General features: G+C 43.7%; 1 protein-coding gene across 1 annotated transcript in view; it reads right to left on the bottom strand.

Moving 5' to 3' along the window:
- WDR4 (WDR4 tRNA N7-guanosine methyltransferase non-catalytic subunit) overlaps nucleotides 1–25,783 on the bottom strand; it is a 48,577-nt gene that overhangs the window by 17,584 nt on the left and 5,210 nt on the right. Inside the window, exons 3-7 of the mRNA XM_075074006.1 lie at nucleotides 23,822–23,968; nucleotides 6,686–6,842; nucleotides 5,928–6,040; nucleotides 3,416–3,476; nucleotides 746–844 (exon numbers count right to left, since the gene is read on the bottom strand). Of these exons, the coding sequence (XP_074930107.1) occupies nucleotides 746–844; nucleotides 3,416–3,476; nucleotides 5,928–6,040; nucleotides 6,686–6,842; nucleotides 23,822–23,968 (577 nt within the window). The remainder of the gene's footprint in view (nucleotides 1–745; nucleotides 845–3,415; nucleotides 3,477–5,927; nucleotides 6,041–6,685; nucleotides 6,843–23,821; nucleotides 23,969–25,783) is intronic.

Genomic DNA, 25,783 nt, shown 5'->3' on the forward strand with positions numbered 1-25,783 from the left:
TTTTGTTTCTACTGCCTGTCCCTCCCTTCTCACATTTATCTCCAGATTTCTTCTCCTTGTCCAGATCTATTCCACTCCCAACAATCTTCTATTCATTGAAATTGTTGAAACTGCACTTTTAGAGAGAGGTAAGGGATTTACTCTATGTACACAAATTTGCAGAGGGACAAGAGGGTTGAGGTCTGTTATTTCTCATGGCTATATATTATTTATTTAAAAACATTTTTGCTGTTAATAAGCATGTTATCTCTGGAGATACAAATCCACAGTCTGAGAACTGCAAAACTAAGCATCTCTGATGGTATCGTCTACACTGAGCACTGAATCCCATTGAGTAGACAGAAAGATTAACCTAAATAATCTACACAGAAGCCCCTGGAACTCCATAAGATTGGGTCCTTAATCTATGACCTACTTTGGAACTCATTTACAAAACTTTTCTTAAACATTACCTGAATATATTGTCGCATACTATAGAATTATAATTTATAATCCCTATTCCATGATGAGATATCTTTGAGCTATAATGTACCTTAATTAAAACTATCTTTAGATAGGTTTTTTCCTCAAAAAACAAATTAAAAAATCAGCTGTTTGGTTTTGGTTTGTTTTTTTTTTAAATCATTCATTTTTATCCATCCTGTGTGGCTCTACTACTAACCAGTAATAGAACATGTTTTTAAACCACAGGGTTCAGGGAGTATGATGACAGCATGAGCATACACAACTCATCAAAAACCCATACCTTGTCATTTTTGGTTTCCTCAGTCTTATTCAAACTGTTTAGATGACAGCAGTGCACTTCTTTTCCACTTTTGTATTCCCAAAGCCTCAGAGTACAATCCTGAATAAATTCAAATGGATAGGCTAATTAACATAATCACTGGCACAGAGAAGCCACTCGTGATCTTCAGAAGCTAAATCATACTTTGCCTTGAGATACTTCATGCATGAGATTCTAAACCCTCAAAGAAACTGGTTAAATGTTCTCAAATTGCAGATAGGGTATTTTAATAAATGCATAATTCAGCTCAATTCTAAGTTATTCAATCAAACAAAAGTTATTTTTCCTTTGTAGAGGAAATTAAGTTGCTGGATGAGTGGATTTTGAGTGTCTTGTAAACAGCACAACAGTAAATGTACTACGCACTCACCAGCTTAATGACACTCCCCTTAGGTTGCTCTTTTCCCTCACTCATCCTTCTACAGTACCCAAATCCTTTGGATAATAATTCAGTGAGAGAGAAGATCCTCATTTAGTTATATTTGAGATTAAACTCTGTTCTGGAACAGGTTTCAGAGTGGTAGCTGTGTTAGTCTCTATCAGCAAAAACAACAAGGAGTCCTTGTGGCACTTTGGAGACTAACAAATTTATTTGGGCATAAGCTTTTGTGGGCTAAAACCCATTTCATCTGATGCATGGAGTGAAAAATAAATAAGCACACACACACACACACACACACAGAGGAAAAGATGGGAGTTACCTTACCAAATGGGGGTCAGTGCTAACAAGGTCAATTCAATTAAGGTGGACCTTGATTGCACTGCCCTTGTTAACACTACAAAAGTAATTTTCCCTCTCTTGATATTCACCCCTTCTTGTCAACTGTTGAGAACAGGCCACTTCCATCTTAACTGAATTGGCCTCATTAGCACTGACCCCCTCACCTGGTAAGGCAACTCCCATCTTTTCATGTTTTGTAATATATATATACTGCTTACTGTATTTTTCACTTCATGCATCTGATGAAGTTGGTTTCAGCCCATGAAAAATTATGCCCAAATAAATTTGTTAGTCTCTAAGGTACCAAAAGGACTCCTCATTGTTTCTGTTCTGGGAAATATCACTGAAGTTGCCTCCCTACGAATGAAATAAAGCCGGGGACAGCACTAAGACTGATATTGCTCAGAGATACTGCGTGGGAACAAAATACAGGACCTTTGGGCATGCAATAGGAAAAAATCAAATCAAAAGATACAACAGTTACCACAAGATTACAGACTTCAGTTCTAGAGTGTATTTTCCCCCATTGTGCAGTTCCATTATTAGTATTAGACAGACTGGAGGTTTTAGCAGCACACACATTAATAGGGAATATTGTTTCCCCTCTCTAAGAGGACTGGGGATCACCTCCAATTGTTCATTCTTTCTGGGTCTAGAGCTGTCATATTGTGCTACTGATAAAACAACTCTTGTTCTACCTACAACCATATGATATACAATCCAGAAAGTCTTGCAAGGAGGAGAAGTTTGATTAAGATTTCAAACAAATGCTAGGTCATCTTAAATACTCTAAATAAAAGCATCTGGGATTCTAGTGCTTCTTAATCGTTAGAGGGATATTAACTGTAATGCCTGGCTGGTCCACCCAATGTTTAATCTACCTCAATTATTGAATAATCTTTTGATACTGAATTTGTCAGTGCTTTGAAGCTAGAGTTAATCCTGAAGACTTGGTGAGGACTGTGCGATTTCTCCATCCCTCAGAACTAGAAATGATGTGAAAAGCAAGAAGAATGCACAGATTAAGCTGATGCTGCTACAGCCTCACAGAAAGAAGCCTTGGAACAAAGAAACCTTGAGTGCGCAGAAGCTGAACACAAAAATACAGTACGGCTATTTTTTAAAATATTTCAAGAAAAAAAAATAAGCAGACATAAAAAATCAGAAGTGGATAGGAAACAAAGGTGAGTCAGACTAGAAGCGGAGACCATTGGCAAGAAGAAAAAGGGTAGTAATATTGAAAATTAACAATATTTAAAATGCATGTGATTATAAATCAACATTAAATTTAAACTAAAAATAGGCTTTACATGTTCAGTTGGACCTTCTAGATAGTGTCATTTAGCACTTCAGAATGCTTGGTGCTCATCCTTGAATGTGATTCCTACTTAGAGTAGGAGATAGGGCCAGCTCATACGGAGACAGCTAACCATAATTGTGACCAAATTCAGATAGGGCAATATTTCCTCCATCCCAAACCTCAGTACTACACCAAGATGAGTATTTCAATACATTTCAGGTCACTACACCATTCACAGCATTCAGTAACTTGCAGAGCATTCCAGACATTTCCATGAGTTAGTGGAGTTCCAATTTTACTTAAAAAACTGATATGGTGAAAGTGCTCCCATCATTAGAAATTAGAAATGTCAATTTCAGTTCTTGTCTGGGGACTAAGAACTAAATACGTTTTCCCGAATAAGCAACTGGCATTGCTGTAAACTGAGATTAAATCACCACTATCTTACTAACAATAGAAAGATCGAACCCAGAGTAGAATGTTGGTGGGAGTGGAACTGAAGAGCAAGTCTTCCACCTCTACAGAAACCAAATCCTTGCAAAACAAGCAGAAAACTCAAGTCTGGCTCAAAGACTGACATTTCTTTTTTTGAAAGGATCAGAATACATACCCCAGAAGCTGATAGCATAAGATCTGGATAGTTTGGTATTACAAATATTCTGCTTACAAACCTAAAGGGAAAGAAGTTGAGAGTTCAACATTTATGTGTAGTGTCAGTGTAAACAGAGTACCAATATAATAGTAAGAGTATATTTTAAGGTTACAGTGTCATCCATTACATATATTTTAAGAAGGCAATAAAAAGGCATAATAAGTTACAGGGAAAAAAGGTAGCTTTTCCTCTTCAAACTAACTGGCAGACAGAGATAGTATATTCATTATATCGCTGTAATATTCCTGGAAAGATATTCCACATAATACAAGGATTGCTTACTTTATTATATTCTAGGAATTCTATTGATCCCCTTCTAACTGGGGAAACAGTGCTGCTTGTGTGAATACGGTTTTAGTCATTTAGATTAGAATATGCACACGGAATTAGATTTACAAATAGATTTGTATCATGCTCATGGATCAATTACAAACGTAAAATTTAAAAAAACCACATACATCAATATAGATTTTGTTTTTAATTAGTGAAGTCAGAGCATCAGCGCATGAGGGTTCCCTCACAGCAGCTGGGGATCATCCAAGGCACCATCTACTCAGTTTTAGGGCAACCAAGCCATGTAACTATTTCCCCACTGTCCTTTCTAGGATTAGCTGCATCCAGTTGGGAATCTCAGTAACATCAAGGAGCTTATAATACTGCAACTTCAACCAGGATACCCCTTTGGAAGTTCTTTGTGGATTCATATGGACCCTAAGTTCCACACTAACCCAGGGGTCATGTGCACTAACGTAAAATGTGCTGCTGTCAAAGCACTGCACAGGTTAGAACATATGTCTGAGTTTTGGTTTTGTGTTTTTAAAAGGGGGAATTCTTGTTTCTGAAAATAAACAATTTAAAGTTAACTAAAATATCAAGTGAATTTTGCTTGTTACAAAGCAGTAACTGCAGGTGCACGGAGGCATAATGCTGCAATTTCAATTACAAAAATAAATTTAAATAAAAATACACATCATTCAAAAACAGGAGAACTCAAGTGAGAAACACACTGAATCCCCAACTAATTATCATATTTAAATAATGAATTTTTAAAAGTGTTTGTGCTAGTTGTATTAAGTGCCTTCCTATTGTGGAATTGTTAATGAGTTGTTTGTCCAGGCACCATCGCCCCTACTTACAGGCAACGTCTTTCTTGAACATCAAAACTCTTATGTTCATTAAAGATACAATTGTTAATACAATAAACAGAGATCAAACACAGCAATGTAAATACATAACAAAAGCCTTGAGTTCAAAGGCTATTTAAGACCTTTGACATTAATTTCAAAAATTATGCAGCTTCTAAAGAATGTCAAATCTATGCTGATATATTCCCAACAGTCAAAAGTGATATTAATTAACATTAGTATAAATAAGATATTTAAATATCTTATTTAACTGTATTCTTAGCACTTAGACAGGGCTAAGGTGATTGCAGCGTATCCAATAGAGCACCACTCTCCTGACTCTCCTTTAACACCTGTTCTTGATGTTCATTGATACCTCATTGCACGTGAACAGAAACAAGTGAAGAAAAACATTTCAAAACATATGTGCCCCCAAGTAGCCCCAGAGCCAGACAAGCAGAATTGTGTGTGTACAGCATTGTGCAATCCTATGCAGGGGCATTTCTCTGGTGTTCACTTTACTATGCCTATGAAGGCCAGAGTAATGGAGAACCTCTATTGACCAGGATGGAGAATATATATTAATGTCAAAACAAATCTAAATGGGAAGGGCAGGGTGTTCTACGAAGGCTTTGAAATACCATTGCAATTTCCTGCATTTCAGAAGGTTTTCCATAAAAATCTCTTTAGGTATTTGTCTTCCCTCCTGACTGGAAAGGGGACGCTGGGGCAGAGAGCACAAATCTTCCTGTAAGCTAGAGAAGGTGATAGGGGACTTCCAACAAGGGCACTTTCTCTTCTCCTACCTAATGCTACTGTTGTGACACCAATAGATAGCAAGGATTGGAGCCCTAAAATCTCTCCAGCCAAGCACCACTTTCTTCTGCTGCCCTCCTGTTCAGGTACCCATGATTGGCAAGGCCCTAACCTCAACACTCAATGAGGAGATCAAGGAAAGGACAGGGCTTTTAAATAAGGGAGAGGGAGCTGTGCTCCCTGTAATCTCCTTCACTTTATGCTTCCCAGCAATCTCCCTTGCTTCAAATCCTGCTTATATCCTCTTCTCCCTACAGTGAGCTCCTCCTAAGTTCTGTCTCACATACTGACTCAGTTATTATGCATATTGGAGCCCTAGTCATGGACTAGGACACCACTGTGCTAGGTGCTGCACAAAACACACAACAAAAAGATGGTCCTTGCCACAAACTAAGTTATAGCTGTATCCTGGACTAAAACAGTACAGCATGGGGAGTTTCTTTAACCCAGAATCCAGTTACTACTCCACAAACAGGAGCCACTCTCCTCCAGCCAGCCCTTAAATACAGCGGACAGCTCCACAAACTTACTCTCTGTGCCCAAGACAGAAAGATATGATGTTATGTGGCGCTCTAGTCAAACTGACTCGAATCTTCTCATCTCTGTCCGCAGTTAGGATATACTGGTCATCAGGACTCAGCGCCTGTTGGCACAAAATAAGCACACAGCACGGACAGCTCAGAATGTCTTTTGATGTGCTGCTTTGTAACTAGTGATTAAGCAATAAATCCAAATACACTAGTTTCATGATTTTGAATTTATCATGCAAGCAGAAAGCCACAATTTACATTTAGAACGCAAGCCCCAAGCCTTTTTAATAAGAACTAAAGAAGCAGTAGCAGAAGGCAGGAATATTGTTGAGTTTACCAAAGCCAATAACCTCCAGAAGGAGCACAAAGGAAGCCTTGTTGCATTTAAAAATGGACTAAGCACTAAAATGTTGCAGTACCACATTGACAGGCTAGACTCGATGACCTCACAAGTGAACTGCATCTCTAAGCTCTATGATTCCGTAATAAAAACAACAGATCATAAAAATTACACTAATAGAAGATCTATTCACTGCATTCCCTCTGCAAACTGTTCCTGCCTCTTGCATTTGTGTTCAGGTAAGAACTCAAAAGGAAAAAGAGGCTGTTCTTCAATATAGGTTATATAAAGTGTTGTTTTTTTTTTGTTGTTTTTTTTTTTAAAGTCCTATGAACTTGCCGTAGGAATAACAACGCTAAAACTTCTTTAAGGGAAAAGAAAAAGGCTGCGTGAAAACCCAATTAATAAACATACGTACCACATCCAAGAGCAGGGACAAGTGCCCAAGCTCAATCTTTCCTGATTTTTGTGGTTCTGTTATTGAATAAGAATAGACATCTCCAGACTTGTCTGCAACCAGAATCTTATCCTCTGCAGCTGTAATAATCAGAGAAGTGCATCTTCTAATAACAGACCTGAAAGGAAAAGAAAAATGGTCATGATTGGAGATATACAGATATTTTGACATGGCCATTCGGTCCCTGCTTGGGGCAGATATCTCTTCCTTTTGAGTCAGAAGAGTGCAGCATGGCCACCAAGTCAGATTTCATCTGATCAGAAAAAGGCAGTCCCTGCTGTGCATAAAAGATCAGCTTCTGAGCATTCTTCAGCTGTTCACAACTCATTTTCTTCTCTCTCTTTTCACTATTCCTTTCCTACAGTGCATGCTTTCACTGCAGTTGGCACTCACCAATTCACACACTCCCACCATGTCAGTTTCAAGGTAAAAGCATCTTTAGGTTTGGCTACGCTGGAGAGTTGCAGCGCTGGTGGTGGCTTTACAGCGCTGCAACTCACTCACCGTCCACACTTGCAGCGCTGTAGCCAGGGAAATATAGCGCTGTATGTGCCTTGCATGTACTCCACCTTGGCCCGGGGAATAACGAATGCAGCGCTGGTGATGCAGCACTGCTCCGCCAGTGTGGCCACCAAAAGCACTGTTATTGGCCTCCAGAGGTATTCGAAGGTATCCCAGAATGCCTGTTCAGGCACTCTGCTCATCAGTTTGAACTCTACTGCCCTGGCCTCAGGTGACCAAGTGTCAGACCTGCCCTTTAAATGCCCCGGGAATTTTAAAAGTCCCCTTCCTGTTTGCTCAGCCAGGTGTGGAGTGCAATCAGTGAATCTTTCCAGGTGACCATGCCTCCACATGCCAAACGAGCCCCAGCACGGAGCAATGGCGAGTTGATGGACCTCATCAGTGTTTGGGGGGAGGAAGCTGTGTAGTCTCAGCTGCGCTTCAGCCGTAGGAATTACGATACTTTGGGCAGGTATCAAGGGCCATGCTGGAAAGGGGCCATGACCGGGACACGCTGCAGTGCGTTAAAGTGAAGGAGCTGCGGAGTGCCTATTGCAAAGCCCATGAGGGAAACCGCCACTCCAGTGTTGCCCCCACAACCTGCCATTTCTACAAAGAGCTGGACGCGATACTTGGGGATGATCCCACCGCTAATCCGAGGATCACGACGGACACTTTGGGGGAGGAAACCGAGAGTGAGGGTATTGGGCTGGGAGGAGACACCCCAGAGTCCCTGGAGGCATGCAGTCAGGAGCTCTTCTCAGGCCAGGAGGAAGGTAGCCAGTCGCAGCAGCTGGTACTTGGTGTAGGACAAACAGAGGAGCAGGTTCCCGGTAAGCAGCTTTTATTTTCAGGATGGGAATTTTTCAGGAGAGGAGGGAGGGTTCTGCATGCATGCATGCCTGCCTAGATGTGGAATAGCACATTGATGTGGTCTGTCGCGTCGCGGTAATCGGCCTCAGTAATCTCTTCAAAAGTTTCAGCCAGAGCGTGGGCAATGCGCTTGCACAAGTTTATTGGGAGAGCCACGTGGTCTTTGTCCCAGTCAGGCCAACGCGTCCACGCAACTGTGCCGTGGGGGCGGGGGGGAAAGGGGGGGCCATTGCTGCACACAGGCAAGCTGCATGAGGGCCAGGGCGGAATCCGCATTGCTGTAGACAACCCTCCTGCTCTTCCCAGGTGACCCGCAGCAGCGAGATATCTTCCAGGATCAACTCCTGTGGAAAATGTTGGGAGAGTGTTCAGTGTAGGTGCCCCCTGCAGCTGTTTGCTTTCCCCAACGCACAGAAACCCCAGTACAGCCCTGAAGCAATCAGTCCCCCTTACTCACCATTTCGGGGCTTTTGTGGGTTATGTGCGCTCTCTTTGGTATGGGAAAATTATGCTATTGTGAAGACTGTAACTCCTTCACTGTGTGGGAATAACTGTCTGAGATATAAACAATGCTGCCTCTGTTAACTGTTGCCTTTTTTGCCTTTCCACAAGCAACCTTGAGTTCTCGGCTGCTGCCCCGTGTGTTATCAACAGCTCAAAGACTCCAAAACCTCGGAAGAAGCGTGAAAAAGCAAAGAGACATGCTGCAAGCAGTTATGGATCACTCTGCCAGAGAGAATCAAAAACTGCAGGACTGGAGGGAAAGGGAAAGCAGGATCCTGCCAGAGAAACGCAGCGGCCAGGAAGAAAAGCACAAAGCAGCTGATAAGCATCCTGGCGCGCCAAGCGGACTCTATCCAGGCGCTCGTAGCCATGCAGGCAGAGCACTACCACGCCATCCCCCCCTCCCCGTCCCAAAGCTCTTTCCCTTGTGCCCCAATGTCAGCTCAAAACCCCCTTCCCCAGCATCCAGGTTCTTACCACCACCAGCTGCCTCCAACACCTGTACGTTCACCAACCAGCCCTGAGAACTACGACCCTTACCCTCTGCACTCAACCCCCATCACCATGCAGTATAGGCATCCTGAAGTGCAGCAGTCATTGCACAGCACTCCAGACAGGACATATTCAAACCTGTGACTGTACAGTTCCCCCCCCCCCCCTGCCCTTTTAGGTTCCCAAAATGTTGTGTGTCTGTCAATAAAGTTATTTTCTTTTCAATAAATGAATTCTTGGCTTTGAAAACAGTCTTTATTATTGCAGAAAGTCAAAGATACCTTAGCCCAGGAAAGAAACAGGCACTGCAAATCAGCTTAGGAAAAACAGATTCCTACTAACATTGTAACCACTGCACTTCACTCCCGTGCAAGGCACCAAACATTACTGTTGGTTTTCAGCCTCAAATTCCTCCCTCAAGGCATCCCTAATCCTTGAAGCCCTGTGCTGGGCCTCTCTAGTAGCCCTGCTCTCTGGCTGTGCAAATTCAGCCTCCAGGCGTTGAACCTCAGAGGTCCATGCCTGACTGAATGTTTCACCCTTCCCTTCACAAATATTATGGAGGGTACACGCGGATATAACCGCAGGGATGCTGCTTCCCCCAAGTCTAGCTTCCCATACAGAGATCGCCAGCGCCCTTTTAAACGGCCAAAAGCACACTCCACAGTCATTCGGCACCGGCTCAGCCTGTAGTTGAACCGGTCCTTGCTCCTGTCAAGCTTCCCTGTATACGGTTTCATGAGCCAAGGCATTAACGGGTAAGCGGGGTCTCCAAGGATCACAATGGGCATTTCAACGTCCCCTACTGTGATCTTCCGGTCTGGGAAAAAAGTCCCTGCCTGCAGCTTCCTGAACAGGCCAGTGTTCCGAAAGATGCGTGCATCATGCACCTTTCCAGGCCAGCCTGTGTTAATGTCAATGAAACGCCCACGGTGATCCACAAGCGCCTGGAGAACCATAGAGAAATACCCCTTTCCGATTAATGTACTCGGATGCTAGGTGGGGTGGTGCCAGAATAGGAATATGCGTCCCATCTATCGCCCCCTCCACAGTTAGGGAAACCCATTTGTGCAAAGCCATCCACAATGTCCTGCACGTTCCCCAGAGTCACGGTTCTTCTTAGCAGGATGCGATTAATGGCCCTGCAAACTTGCATCAACACGATTCCAACGGTCGACTTTCCCACTCCAAACTGGTTCGACCGATCGGTAGCTGTCTGGAGTTGCCAGCTTCCAGATTGCAATAGCCACCCGCTTCTCTGGCAGGGCAGCTCTCAATCTCGTGTCCTTGCGCCGCTGGGTGGGGGCGAGCTCAGCACACAGTCCCATGAAAGTGGTTTTTCTCATCTGAAAGTTCTGCAGCCACTGCTCATCATCCCAGACTTCCATGACGATGTGATCCCACCACTCAGTGCTTGTTTCCCGAGCCCAAAAGCGGCGTTCCACAGTGCTGAGCATTTCCGTGAATGCCAGAAGCAATTGTGTCATACGCGTCAGGCGACTCGCTATCATCATCAGACTCCTCATTGTCACTTTGGATCTAAAGGAATAGCTTAACTGCCAAACGTGATGTGCTGGCGAGACTTGTCAGCATATTCCTCAGCAGTTCGGGCTCCATTTCCTATAGAAATTGCGCTGCACAGAAACCGTTGAGAGAGTCAAGATGGCGCCAAACATGGAAAAACAGGGATTGCTGGGATGTGAAGCGATGCATCACAGGGTGTTGGGACAGGAAGCAGAATGACCCGCACTCTCCGCCCCCTTCCCACAACCAACGGCGCCAAAATGGGACGAGGTGCTCTGTGGGATAGCTGCCCATAATGCATCACTCCCAACACCGCTGCAAATGTTGCAAATCTGGCCACACTGCAGCGCTGGTAGTTGTCAGTGTGGCCACACTGCAGCGCTTTCCCTACACAGCTGTACGAAGACAGCTTTAACTCCCAGCGCTGCGCACCTGCAAGTGTAGCCAAACCCTTTAACTCCTATCCATGATCTACTCCAGAAGTGTCCCCCCAGGTCTCAGGCCTTTAGCCTTTACCTCTCTCTGAGCAGAAACCCAGGTCCCTCCTTTTTCCAAATCAGAGCTTTAGGCTGCAGTTCACTGCAATTCAACCCAGCAAGCAGCTTTGACTGAGGCCAGGCCTACACTACAGACCTATATTAGTATAATTACATCACGCAGGGGTGTGAAAAATCCACACCCTTGAGTGCTGTAGTTATATCAGCCTACCCCCTATGTAGACAGGGTCTCCCACTGACATAGCTACTGCGTCTCGTGGAGGCGGATTTAATTATGCCGATGGGAGAAGCTCTCCCATTGGCATAGCAGCATCTTCACTACAGACAAGCTTTCAGTTCAGCCCCTGTGCTTTGCTTTCTCTCCAAGGGCTACAACCAGCATAAGCCAGCAGTTACCACACAGCTACTACAAAACACCTAAATGCATACTAAAAACTTACCTGGGATCACCCATCAGTCCTATGGAGACCCCACTAGGTTCCAGTCTAACTCTACAGCAGGTTAGGTCACTCTTTGGACCAAAGGTCATTTGAGTCAAAAAGAAGTCCCCTGAGTCTGTTTAAACTCATCCTTTTATATAAAAACACTTTTTTCCCCTCCCTGGGACTCTGATGCCTGTTTGGAACAATATACGCAAGCCACCCTAGAGGGAGGCACTTCTCTCCAGCTGTTTACAATCCAAGGGACAGCAGTAATCACTCCTTTCTAGGCTACTGTCACCCCCCCCTCCCCCCCCTCCCCACACACACACAGTTTTTAGTTACTGAAAAAGGTGTGGAAACCCTCCCATGTGGAGTAGAATATAATTCTTTGCCCACAGCAATACACAAAACATTCATAAATTTAATATGACACAGTCCCCACAGATACCAAATGTGGTTGCAATATCTGTCACTGTATGATCAGAGACATAAGGTGGATGAGGTCATATATTTTTGGACCAACTTCTGTTAGCTCAAAAGCTTGTCTCTTTCACCATCTTCATGTCTGGGAAAGGTCACAGCTAAATAGAATAGTGGAACAGATTTTTTACGGTAAGCAGTTAACACATATTGTAAGAGATCATCAAGGTGAAGTGGCCTGTTAACGCTTCTGCAGTCACAGGACTAAAAAAAGGATTAGCGAGTTACAGATTGTTGCAATAAACTATAAATTCAATGTCTTTATTAAGACAATAATTTTTAGTGTCTACTAAAGATATTAAGCTCTGAGGCTGGTCTTTTGAAAGCATTGTGCAGGTTTCCTTTGAGGATGAGGACAGAGGTCAAATACAGAGCCATCGTTTTGTGAAGTGTTCGCCTACAGGTGAAATGGTGTTTTCGACTATTATTATTTTTCTTTGAGATTTCATTTAAGAGAATAGCGATATGTGTGTGAAACCAAAGTAATTGTTACTGGGGCAGTTAGTGCACTGGAATGGCCATGTATGACTATTGTAATGCGCGTATATGAAAAGGCATAATGGAAGTTGCAAGTGTAAACCTAATTTTGGCATTTCCTGACTTCCTTGTTTAACTATGCAGGTTTAATGTTCTCCAAAGGGCTCTCACAAAACTGGGTGACTGGGCAACAAAATGGTAAATGAAATTCAATATTGATAAATGCAAAGTAATGCATATTGGAAAACATAATCCTAACTATACATACAAAATGATGGAGTCTAAATTAGCTGTTACCACTCAAGAAAGATCTTGGAGTATCTTGCACAGTTCTCTGAAAACATCTGCTCACTGTGCAGCGGCAGTCAAAAAAGACAGAAACTTAGGAACCAATAGGAAATGGATAGATAAGAGTAACTATCAAAATACCACTATATAAATCCATGGTACGCCCACAACTTGAATATTGCCTGTAGTTCTTCTGATCACCCTATCTCAAAAGAGATGCATTAGAAATGAAAAGGTATAGAGAAAGTACAGTAAAGGGTATGGAACAAATTAAGGGTATGGAATAGCTTCCATATGAGGAGAGATTAAGAAGACTGGGGCCAGGTCTACACTGCGACTTTAAATCGGTTTAATGGCCGATATACCGATTTAACGCTGTATCCGTTCACATGACGTCGTCATTAATATCGATTTTACCGCCTCCTTAAATCGATTTCGGAACTCCTCCCAAACGAGAGGAGTAGAAGGTGGTAGCGGAGTGGTCGCGAGCACATGGATATACCTTGCTGAGGATCACAGCAGGCATAGAAATATAGAGTATTTCTATATATATCTTCTATTATTATCTTATTCTATTTTATAATAATAGCAGTTGATTGACATACACTGGCGAGATTACGAAACCTACTACAGGGTTACGACTTGTACATAGGAAGAAATATCGAAATCTGTATAATCTAGTAGACGCACACGATTCCTGCTGCTTTTACAGATCAACGTGACACAGGGCTCTCCGATTGGGATGCTATGATTTAGAACCAGAACGCGTTTCTGGCTCTTTCAGCATGACTCTAAGCTGTAACATTTTAACAGAATACACAGGACAGTTCAGACATTTAACGAGGGTATCGCTACTCTCCCCTGTACCGCAGAACCGAGCACTCATGCTTCACTTGTCTGCTCACCCAACCCTCTGCAGCACCCGTGGCAGGGCCCACAACCCCCCCATTTCTGTCATGCAGTCGTGAGGAATATCCAAGAATAACAAACAGAACTTATTTGTCGACATAAAACGGGGGGGGGGGAGGGGTCACTTGAGGCAGGCCAGTCGTGGCTATACAGTCCAGGGCAGGACATACTTCATTTTTAAGAAACCAGAAGGGAGGCGATTGACTCTGCCCCAAGTGAGCCACTCCAATTGGTTTCAGAAGCCATTGTCACAGGGCAGCTCATGATATCTCGGACACTAAACTCTGATGCAGCTGGCCAGGTAAAACAGGAAAAAGCTCCGCCAAAAAAAATCCCCGCGAACTTTTGAAATTCCATTCCTGATGTCCACCGTTGAGGGTCAGCACACACACATGACCCGCAGAGGTCATTTGCACTACTCACAAATGCAGTCAATCCTGATATTCGAAGAAGAGCATGCCAGCTTGGACCACACAGAGTTCTGGAGTCTGATCGCATATCTGGGGTGAGGACTCAGTCTCACAGGCCACTGCATTCCAAAAGACGAAATGAAAAAGTTTTGAAAGAATTTCAAAGTCTATGGCTGATAAAGGTCACGCAGAGACTCCCCTTCAGTGCCGAGTGAAACTGAAGAACTTAGACAGGGTTACCAAAAGCCAGAGAAGCAAACGGAAGGTCAGCTCTGAGCCGAAAACATGCCGGGCTTCTATGGCTGAACTACATGCAATTGGGGTTCAGCGGGGCTAACCAGTGCCCACCCGTCCCGTGGATCTCAGACTTGGGATTGAAATATCAAGTGTTTCTGAGGATGTAAGTCCGAGGGGAAGATGGAGACGAATTTTGAGGATGAAGATGACAGATGTGGGTGATAGGCACACAGGCAGTCCGAAAACGACCCAACAGCCAGGATCTTTTGAGACCCAAGAATCACAGTCCATGCACTCCAAGGCGAGAAGCCGCCCAGACAGTGATAGCCATGGAAGGACCTCAAGGTAAGTGTCCCTAAGCATTGCTGTACCAAAACGGATTAAAAACAAGACGTTTGGTTTTTTGTAGATCGCATTGACACCAGGCTTTTTGTTTTCTGCAGTCGCAGCCATCTAACTGTACAGGAAAATTTCGTTAAGCATGTCTAGGGGTGAGTGAAATCCTCCAAATTAATGTCCATAGAATCGATCGTGGAGGAAACTCAAAACCCTTATAAGCTATATGAGAACATTTCTGGCCAAGGAACAGCCTTGCTCCGTTCCCCATAGTAGTAACTTTTCAAACGAAATTTTCAATCGCCTTGCATTTGCAAGACATTTGGTACTGCATGGCATTGAAGGCATTGCACTGAAGGCATTGCATAAACAAACGATCTGGCCTACCTGGCGGTGCTATTGTCAGCGAGAGAGATAATTCATCCATTGTTACCTTGAAGACATCAGGAATATAAACAGGGGGCAGACATGCGAGTTTTGCTACGTTTTGCCAGAGCGGCGGGATGGGAGGAGGGATACGCGACTAGTTTTCAAGAGTCTGGCAAGCAGGATTCTTCCCCTGCTACCAGCAACGGGCGATGCGGGGGGTGATGTAGGGTGATCACTAGCAAAGTGTCGTGATATGATAGGAGCCATGCGGCTGTTGGTGGATGTGAAGAGGGGGTTTGGGCTTTGTCAGGCTCCTCTTAAACAGGAGCAAGGCATCATATAGACACTGTGTATATGAAACGGCGGAGAAGTCAAAATTTTAAAGGCCTCACTTACCCATCTTCCGCGTGGACGTACGTTTGGCCTACCTGGCGTCTGTTGTGTGTGCCACACCATCAGCACAGACACTGAAATTTAAACGCTACAAATGCGACTTGTATAGAGATCAACATGTCTCTGTAAGGTGGAGTAGTGTCATGTGAAAAGAGTAAGAGTACTATCATTGCCTCTGTGGCTCTGTAAAAGGTATCTTTCACATACATTATCACCCTGTGTTTGGGGCTTCCATGCAAGCTGCACATTTCTCAGAAGTCCGACTAATGCCATCAGCAGAGGGTGTGCTGTGATAGCGGCGGAGGAAGAAAAGAAGACGCGAGATGAATGTTCACAAGAAATTTATTGAAGTAAACGAATGAGGGATAAAACAGAATGATTGGAAGTGATGTGGTAGCAAAAAGAACAGGAAAGAGGCAATGAAGCCGACTGAGAGGGCTAAGGCAGACGAAGACGCAGCGTTGGAGAAGAAGAAACAGCTGGAATCTGCTGGGCGTTCTCAACTGAAATCCTCCAACGTCATGGTGGAGCTCAGGAAGAGCAGGGCAGCAGTAGGCAGAGTACCACTGGAGGCAGCCACTGTATAACCTCCCTGGCAAAGCCCACGTCCCAATATCTCCCCTCACCAGTAGCGTGTAAGAAACGCGTGGTGGAAGGCTTTCTGCACCCGCCACTCCTCCACACGCACCTGCAGAGTTTCAAGGAAAAGGCTGTAATCTCGTTAACAATGTGCTTAGTAGCCATTTCCCTTACCCCCTTCCTTTTCCAAAGCACAGCAGGCAGAGGACACCTTGCCTAATTCTCTGCCTTTTTTTATAGTTCCTTTGTAATACAGAATACATCGAAAGGGAGGGTGGGTTGCTTATCAAGGCGAAATCGAGTAAGGAAAACTCATGATTTTTAAAGATGCATATATTCTTTTAATGAATAGATAAAACTGATTTTTAAACGATACATGAATTATTTCCTTGCGCCAACGCCTGTAATGAAAGGGGGAGGGGTGGGTTGGCTACACTGAATAATCCATCAAGTGGCGGAAGGGTTCATCAAAGGGGAAGAACAGAGTCACACCCGTACCCTGGCCCTGCTGAACTCGTTTTCAAGGGCTTTCTCTGAGGGCGCAGCGCCCCAGTGTGCTCTTCTAACGCCCTGGTCCTGGCTGCTCAGTTATCAGCAGCCAGGTGATTTGCCTCAGCCTCCACCCAGCCATAAATGTCTCCAGACCCTTAGCTCACAAAGATTGTGGACACACAGGCAAAGCAGCAATAGCAAGCGGGACATTGGTTTGTGGCTAGGTCTGAAGCGGTAAGTAATGATCGCCAGCCGACCCTATTAAACGGCCATGCCACATTCTACACCCATCCGGCACTTGCTCAGCCTGTAGTTGACAGGCTCGGCTGACCACTGTCCAGCTGCCAGTGTATTGGCTTCAATGAGGCCATGCATCAAGGGGGTAGGCTGGGTCCACCCAGGATAGCTATAGGCATTTGAACATTTTCTTCCAACGGTTTTAATTATTTTCTGTCTGGGAAAGTAATTCCCTTGCTGCAGCTGTTTAAACAGACTTGCTCCTGAAGTACGGTGACGTCATGAACCCTTCCTGCACATTTCCACTGGATGTGGTGAAACGCCCTGTGGTCGCCCAGCTGGGGCTTGCAGCAGCAAGCCCATTGAAAAGTACCCCTTGCGGTTCACGTACCTGGGTAACGCTGGTGTTCTGGGCCAAGATAGGGATATGGGTTCCATTTAGGGGCCCACCGGACAGTTTCAAACCCATTGCAGCGAAAGCATCCACTATCACCTGCACGTTTCCCAAGAGCACAACCTTTCGTAGCAGCAGCTAAGCGATTGCTTTGGGCTACTTGCATCACTGCAGCCGCCCACAGTAGATTTGCCCAACTCCAAATGGATTCCCAGTGACTGACCGTAGCTGTCTGGCGTTGGCAAGGCTTCCAGGCTATGTGCCACTCGCTTCTCCACTGTCAGGGCTGGGCTCTCATGTTTGTATTAACGGCGTTTCAGGGCAGGGGAAAGCAATGTCACAAAGTTCTAAGAAAGTGCTCTTACGCATGCGAAAGTTTCGGCATCGCCACTGGCGAATCATCCCACACCGTCAAAAACAATGCGGTCCCAACCAGTCTTGCTTGTTTCCCGTGCCCAAATTCGGGCGTTCAAACTGGGTAGGTAGATGCCGCCGTTTAATAGCAGAGCTCCAAAACGCGGGGCCAGCGGTTATGGAGATTCTGCTCCATCTGTATACGCTGTCGGCTCAGCCGCTCAGCAATAGCTGCCTCCTCCTTCTCCTCCTGCTTTGGCAGTTCATATGTTCAGTATAAGTCAGTCAGCACGAGAGTGACGCGAGGTGTTGACAACGTCAGGATACGCGTATTGTGATCTCAGGGTCCATGATTGCTGTGCTATGGCCGTTTGCTCAATGCACTCCGGCGAAAACGCGCCAAAGGGTTGTCTCTGCCGCTCACAAAGGAGGAGGTGAGGCTGTACAGCACCGACCCGGGGCAATGTTTTCTGGCCGCATCAGGCAGCTGGGCCTCAATCACGGAAGCTGGAACTATTGGGATAGGTGAGGAACAGCTACCCACAGTGCACCGCTCCTGAAATCGATGGTAGCCTTGGACCATGGACACAAGCAATCGATTTTGTGATCGCATTGTGGACGCGCAAAACCGATTTTATAACATCGGTTTCGTAATATCGGTTTAAACTACTTCGAAATAATCGTGCAGTGTAGACGTAGCCTGGGACTATTCAAACTGGAGAAAAGACAACCAAGGGGGGACATGATAGATGTCTACAAAACCATGAATGATATGGAGAAAGTGAATAAGGAAGTGTTATTTATTTATCCCTTCACATAAGAGGAACCAGGGATCATCCAACGAAATTAACAGGCAGCAGGTTTAAAACAAAAAGGAAGTACTTCACACAATCAACCTGTGGATGCAATCCCAATGCTCTGGGTATCCCTAAATCTCTGACAGCCAGAAGCTGGGTCTGGACAACAGAGGATGGATCACTTGATGATTGCCTTGTTCTGTTCATTCCCTTGGAAGCGTCTGGCACTGGCCATTGTTGGAAGACAGGTTACTGGGTTAGATGGACCATTGGTCTGACCCAGTATGGCCATTCTTGTCTTCCAAATAAAATTGGATGGACTTTCCTAACATAAAATAAAAAAACCACACTCACAAAATGTGCATAAGAACCATGGGGAGGGAGACTTGGAAGCTCTCCTGATTTGCAACATCTTGTCAATAACAACGTGTAAATTCTGTGTACTAGCCCTATTTGGAGACACAACACTCTGTCTCCTGCATCCTACTACAAGAGGAAGCCCCTCTGATGTGAGCCTTAGGAACATCATAGCTAGATAAATCTGCATCATCTCCAGCTGTGTAGCTCTTAAGGTGCACAAAAGGGAGCAGACTCAGACGCACCTTACACACAGCAGCTTCCCTCATCCTTTTGCACCTTATGAGGTTCTTATAAAGACATGCAGGAAATAAGGCAAGGGCTTGCCTATGCACTTGTATTACACTTAGTCACCAGGATCTGAGCTCAGAGTTTCCCTTGCAACAGCTGATATCAGCCACTTAAGGCAATATAGGATCACTAGTTTGTGATTATGATTAACGTGAAGATTTTATCATGGTTATTTTTAGTAAAAGTCACAAACAGGTTACGGGCAATAAACAAAAGTTCAGAGTCCATGACCTGTCCGTTACTTTACTAAAAATAACAGAGCTAGGTAGGGGGAGGAATGGAGTCCCAGCGTTGGGGGAAGAGGGGGGAATGCCAGGCTGAGCCCCCTGTCATGGCCACACACAGCCCCTGCTCCAGAGCTGGCTACAGTTGCGAGACAGGGGTGTATGGCCCCAGCTGCAGCCCCCACCAAGTCTGGGAAGCCGTAGGGCTGGAGCTGCAAGGTCCTAGTTTCATCCAGCCCCAATTGCAGGCAGAGAAGCACAGTGCCGCCTCCTCCTTCTCCTGAAGCCCTAGAAGTCACAGAGGTCCAGTAAAGTCATGGAATCCATGACCTCTGTAACTATATCGTAGCCTTAATTATGATTTTGTCATCATCTTTCACAAGGCAGATAATTATCGAATCATAGAATATCAGGGTTGGAAGGGACCTTAGGAGGTCATCTAGTCCAACCCCCTGCTCAAAGCAGGACCAATTCCCAACTAAATCATCTCAGCCAGGGCTCTGTCAAGCCTGACCTTAAAAACCTCTAAGGAAGGAGATTTCACCACCTCCCTAGGTAACCCATTCCAGTGCTTCACCATCCTCCTAGTGAAAAAGTTTTTCCTAATATCCAACCTAAACCTCCCCCACCTCAACTTGAGACCATTACTCCTTGTTCTGTCATCAGGTATCACTGAGAACCCTCTAGATCCATCCTCTTTGGAACCCCCCTTTCAGGTAGTTGAAAGCAGCTATCAAATCCCCCTCATTCTTCTCTTCTGCAGACTAAATAATCCCAGTTCCTCAGCCTCTCCTCATAAATCATGTGCTCCAGCCCCTAATCATTTTTGTTGCCCTCTGCTGGACTCTTCCCAATTTTCCACATCCTTCTTGTAGTGTGGGGCCCAAAACTGGACACAGTACTCCAGATGAGGCCTCACCAATGTCAAATAGAGGGGAATGATCACGTCCCTCGATCTGCTGGCAATGCCCTACTTATACAGCCCAAAATGCCGTTAGCCTTCTTGGCAACAAGGGCACACTGTTGACTCATATCCAGCTTCTCGTCCACTGTAACCCCTAGGTCCTTTTCTGCAGAACTGCTGCCTAGCCATTCGGTCCCTAGTCTGTAAACAGTGATGGGATTTTTCCGTCCTAAGTGCAGGACTCTGCACTTGTCCTTGTGAACCTCATCAGATTTCTTTTGGCCCAGTCCTCTAATTTGTCTAGGTCCCTCTGTATCCTATCCCTACCCTCCAGCGTATCTACCACTCCTCCCAGTTTTAGTGTCATCTGCAAACTTGCTGAGGGTGCAGTCCACGCCATCCTCCAGATCATTAATGAAGAATATGAACAAAACCGGCCCCAAGGACCCGACCCTTGGGCACTCCGCTTTGAAACCGGCTGCCCAACTAGACATGGAGCCATTGATCACTACCCGTTGAGCCCAACGATCTACCCAGCTTTCTATCCACCTTATAGTCCATTCATCCAGCCCATACTTCAACTTGCTTGCAAGAATACTGTGGGAGACCGTATCAAAAGCTTTGCTAAAGTCAAGGAATAACACATCTACTGCTTTCCCTCATCCATAGATCCAGTTACCTCCTCAAAGAAGGCAATCAGGTTAGTCAGGCATGACTTGCCCTTGGTGAATCCATGCTGACTGTTCTTGATCACTTTCCTCTCCTCTAAGATCATGGACAACCACTTGATAATTGGCAGGTGAGTCTGAAAACAGATTTCACTCTTATTTTGCTTTAAAACTGTATTTATAATTTAATAATTATTGCAGCTATTATTTTTTATTTCTAGATCACTTTTCATCCAAATTGCTCAGTGCAATTGTGGATTAATTTATGCCTTAAGACTCCTGGGTAAATAAAGGACCTCACCCACCACTGAAATGCAACGATCCCTGGGGTGAAAAAGCATTATATAGGGCAGGGGTAGGCAACCTATGGCACACATGCCAAAGGCGGCACATGCGCTGATTTTCAGTGGCACAGTGCCCGGGTCCCGGCGGCTCTGCATTTTAATTTAATTTTAAATGAAGCTTCTTAAACATTTTAAAAAGCTTATTTACTTTAAATACAACAATAGTTTAGTTATATATTATAGACGTATAGAAAGACTTTCTAAAAACATTAAAATGTATTACTGGAATGCAAAACCTTAAATTAAAGTGATTAAATGAAAACTCGGCACATCAATTCTGAAAGGTTTCCGACCTCGATATAGGGCTTAAGTCAATATACTCTACTATCATTTTAGGATTTTTAAAGTAAGCTGTTTTTCACAACTTTATGGCTTATAAGATGCTACCAACTATGAATTCATTAGAGCTTTAGGATCACCAGTATAGGAATAGGTTACTTTCTAGCTTGCTGACTAGCTGGATAATTTCTACAACATATGGGACTTTTTTTTTGGCCCTACCTTTATTGCTATGCAAGAGATACAGAAGTTCTCGTGTATTCATGACTTGCCAGCATTGTATTAGGCTTGCTACATATCTTGCCACAAACAGCTGATATTGATTTCATCTCACACCAGAATGAGGAGCTCAAACTTATTTTAGAGTTATCTTACCAAAAAACAACAATCATTGCACGGAATTCCCAGTTTCCTAATGGGAGGAAGTGATGTTACAGAATTCCTGGCAAAGTCCACCTGGATTCCAAGCTGACAGTCTAGCAGAAAACTGAAAATCCAGGAATTATCCTCTACGCCTCAGAGTTAAAGACGATGAGAACAGGACAGAGGACAGTACTATTCTTTTGGGGCAGTGAGAAGAAGTGGATGCATGAGGAAACAGAGGTAAAATTCATGATAGTTCTGGCTAAAGCAGGCCTAGACTTGGGGTCTGACTGCATAAAACAGTAGCAATATTTCCATAGAATGGTTATCACTCTCTCACCAGAGTTAGAGCAAAAACTCCAAAACAATGACAAGAGAAAAGTAGGCTCTGTGGTGAGATTAATCAAAATTCACGCAGTAAAATGTAATCTAAAACTGCAGAGTTATGTGTGACTGTGTTGCTGGCACATTCTGAAGGTATGTCCACACTGCAATTAAAAACCCACAGCTGGCCCATGCCGGCTGACTCAAGCTCAGATTGCTCAGGCTTAGGGGCTGTTTAATTGCAGTGTAGATGTTCGGGCTCAGGCTGGAGCCCAGGCTCTAGGACCCTGCCAGGTGAAAAGGTCCCAGAGCTCAGGCTGCAGCTAGACCCCAAATGTTTATACCACAATATAAACAGCCCTTTAGTCCGAGCCCCAGGAGCCTGAGTCCGCTGGCACAGGCCAGCTGTGAGTTTTTAGTCACAGTATAGACATACCCAGAGATGCTAATTAGATATCCCTCACCATGCATTTCCACAGTGAAAAAGTACTGATCAGCAAGCGATGCAGGAGCTCAACTTATCACTTCTCAATTTCTAATGTGTATATTTACTTTTTATAAGACTGACCAAAAGAGATTAGAGCATTGTCTGCTTACCTGTGCACTTGACTGCACCATGCAGTTATTCCATTTCTCCTTTTCCTTCTGTAGGTCTCCAATACAGCAAGAGGGAATGAACATTTTTAAAATGGGAAAATGTGGTTGTCAGATGACAGGAAGTTGGACGGGGCATGGGAAGAGGGGATTCAATAGATGTAGTACTTGAAACCACTTCAATGCCTTTTTAAGACTGGCTTTTGTTGCAAGCTGATGTTACTTTAATTTATTAGGCTTCGTACAACCCTAATCACCAGAAAAGAAGGATGACCTTGAGGTTAAAGCACTAAAATGGGAGTTCCTTTCTATTATTTCCAGGTCTGCTACAGACTTCCTATAAGACACTGGGCAAGACACTAGAGGTCCAGCATCTACACCGCAGGTAGAACTGAGGGAGGAATCCAATAATACAGTTCCATTCTGCTCCGTAGATGGGACAAGAATCTAGCATTCTTCAGAGATCAACATAAGTGGAAGCTTAATTTGCCAAGATTTTACTTTTGAAAAGTTCTATGTGTCTTCATATAGAAAACTATCATAATCAGCAGAGAAAGATTTATTACAGTAGGGCCTCTAGTGGACAGTAAGAGATTCAAAAGGAGGGGGTTAGAGAAGAGAAGGCATGCAATACATAACTTGTACATAAGGACAGATTTTTAGAACAGCCTCCAGAAGCTCCTTAAGATCCTCTCTCCTGCAAACCTATTTTGGATTACGTCAGTAGCTGGAGCAGTGCTTAGGTGTGGTTCTTTAAGATTTAGTGTTCACACAGAGCCGAGAGGGGTGCTCTGTTTTTAAATATCCAAAAGATCTCTCTTCACTTGTTACAAAAAGTTTTTTTTTCCCTTATACCCTTGGCCAAAAGCTTGCCTTCCCAAAGCTAGTGTGCTGTATACATTTGAATGGGCTTTTCCAGAAAAAAAGGATGCAAGTCAAAATGGAGGAAAATTGAAAACTTTTAGAGGGAAGCTTGTAGAGTACAGATACCATTTCCGGCTTAACATCTTAACACTGGCCCCTCACTTCCACCAGCATTAAATTCACTCAAGCAAATTAGAGGAAAGAGGGAGAAGCCAGTAGTAACAAACAGCTGTGCCCCAAATCCTGCTGATATTTACAGTATTAAAACGGCAGTCATTCCAATTTATAATACACAGACACTCAATATCCTGATTCCTTACCTGACACTAAGGCATTCCCAGCAAGGCTTAGTACGAAAAAGAACCAGACGTTTGTTGTCATCAGTCAAAGCAAAATAGCCTCCTGATGAGGAGAAGGCAAAAGCAAGAATATCATCACTTGCTTTAACTGCTGGCTGTCCATCCTGTCTAAAATACAGAAAGGAGAAAATGGTTTATTCATGAACAGATACCGTTAAGCATATTTACTTAAAAGAGAAACATATCAAACTGCCAACAGCATTAATCGTGATTAATTGCAGTTTTCGTTGCACTGTTATACAACAGAATCCCAATTGAAACTTATCAAATATTTTTGAGTGTTTTTCTACATTTTCAAATACAGTGACTTCAGCTACAACACAGAATTCAAAGTATACAGTGCTCACTTTTTTATTACAAGTATGTGTACTGTAAAAAACAGAAATCATATTTTTCAATTCACCTAATACAAGTACTGTAGTACAATCTCTTTATCATGAAAGCGCAACTTACAAATGTAGATTTTTTTTTCTGTTACATAACTGCACTGAAAAAAAACAGTGTAAAACTTTAGAGCCTACAAAAGTTTACTCAGTCCTACTTCTTGTTAAGCAAATCGCTAAGACAAACAAGGTTGTTTACATTTGTGGGATATAATGCTGCCTGCTTCTTATTTTCAATGTCACCTGAAAGTGAGACTAGGCATTCGCATGGCACTGATGTAGCTGGCATCGCACAATATTTACATGCTAGATGTGCTAAAGATTTGTATATCCCATCATGCTTCAACCACCATTCCAGATGCTGATGACGGGTTCTGCTCGATAACTATTCAAAACAGCGCAGTCCAATGCATATTCATTTTCATCATCTGAGTCAGATGCCTACAGCAGAAGGCTGATTTTCAATTTTGGTGGTTCGAGTTCTGTAGTTTCCACATCGCAGTATTGCTCTTTTAAGACATCTGAAAGCATGCTGCACACCTTGTCCCTCTGAGATTTTGGAAGGCACTTCAGATTTTTGAACATTGGGTCAAGATCTGTAGCTATTTTTAGAAATCTCACATTGGTACCTTCTTTGCATTTTGTCAAATCTGCAGTGAAAGTGTTCTTAAATCGAACAACACGTGCTGGGTCATCATCCAAGACTGCTTATAACATGAAATATATGGCAGGATATGGGTAAAACAGAGCGGAGGTATACAATTCTCCCCAAGGATTTCAGTAACAAATTTAATTAACGTGTTATTTTTTTTTAATAAGCATCATCAGCATGGAAGCTGGAATGGTAGCAGAAGCATGAAGGGGCATACGAATGTTTTGTAGCCAGCACTGCAAGGTATTTATATGCGAGATATGCTAAAGTGCCATGTGAATAACTATTCTCACTTTCAGATGACATTGTAAATAAGAAGCAGGCAGCATTATATCCCACAAATGTAAACAAACTTGTTTGTTTTAGCGATTGGCTTAACAAAAAGTAGGACTGAGTAGACTTGTAGGCTCTAAAGTTTTACACTGTTTTGTTTTTCAGTGCAGTTATGTAACAAAAAAGAAAAAAAAATCTACATTTGTAAGTTGCACCTTCACCATAAAGAGACTGCACTACAGTACTTGTAATAGGGGAATTGAAAAATATGATTTCCTTTGATTTTTTACAGTGCAAGTATTTGTAATATATAAGTGAGCACTGTATGTAAAAGAGCTGTATGAATGCTCAGAGCTCCACTACGAAACTGGAAATGAGCCAGTTGAAAGTCTTTGGGTTAAATTTAGAGGGGAATGTCACAAGGGGGATGTTATGGTGGGTGTCTGCTACAGACCACCAGACCAGAAAGAAGAGGTGGATGAGGCTTTTTACAGACAACTAGCAGAAGTCTGTAGATCACAGGCCCTGGTTCTCATGGGAGATTTCAATTATCCTGATATCTGCTGGGAGAGAAATACAGCAGTGCACAGGCAATCCAGGAAGTTTTTGGAGATC

This window comes from Chelonoidis abingdonii, chromosome 1, assembly GCF_003597395.2.
Source record: "Chelonoidis abingdonii isolate Lonesome George chromosome 1, CheloAbing_2.0, whole genome shotgun sequence".
NCBI classification, from domain to species: Eukaryota; Metazoa; Chordata; order Testudines; family Testudinidae; genus Chelonoidis; species Chelonoidis abingdonii.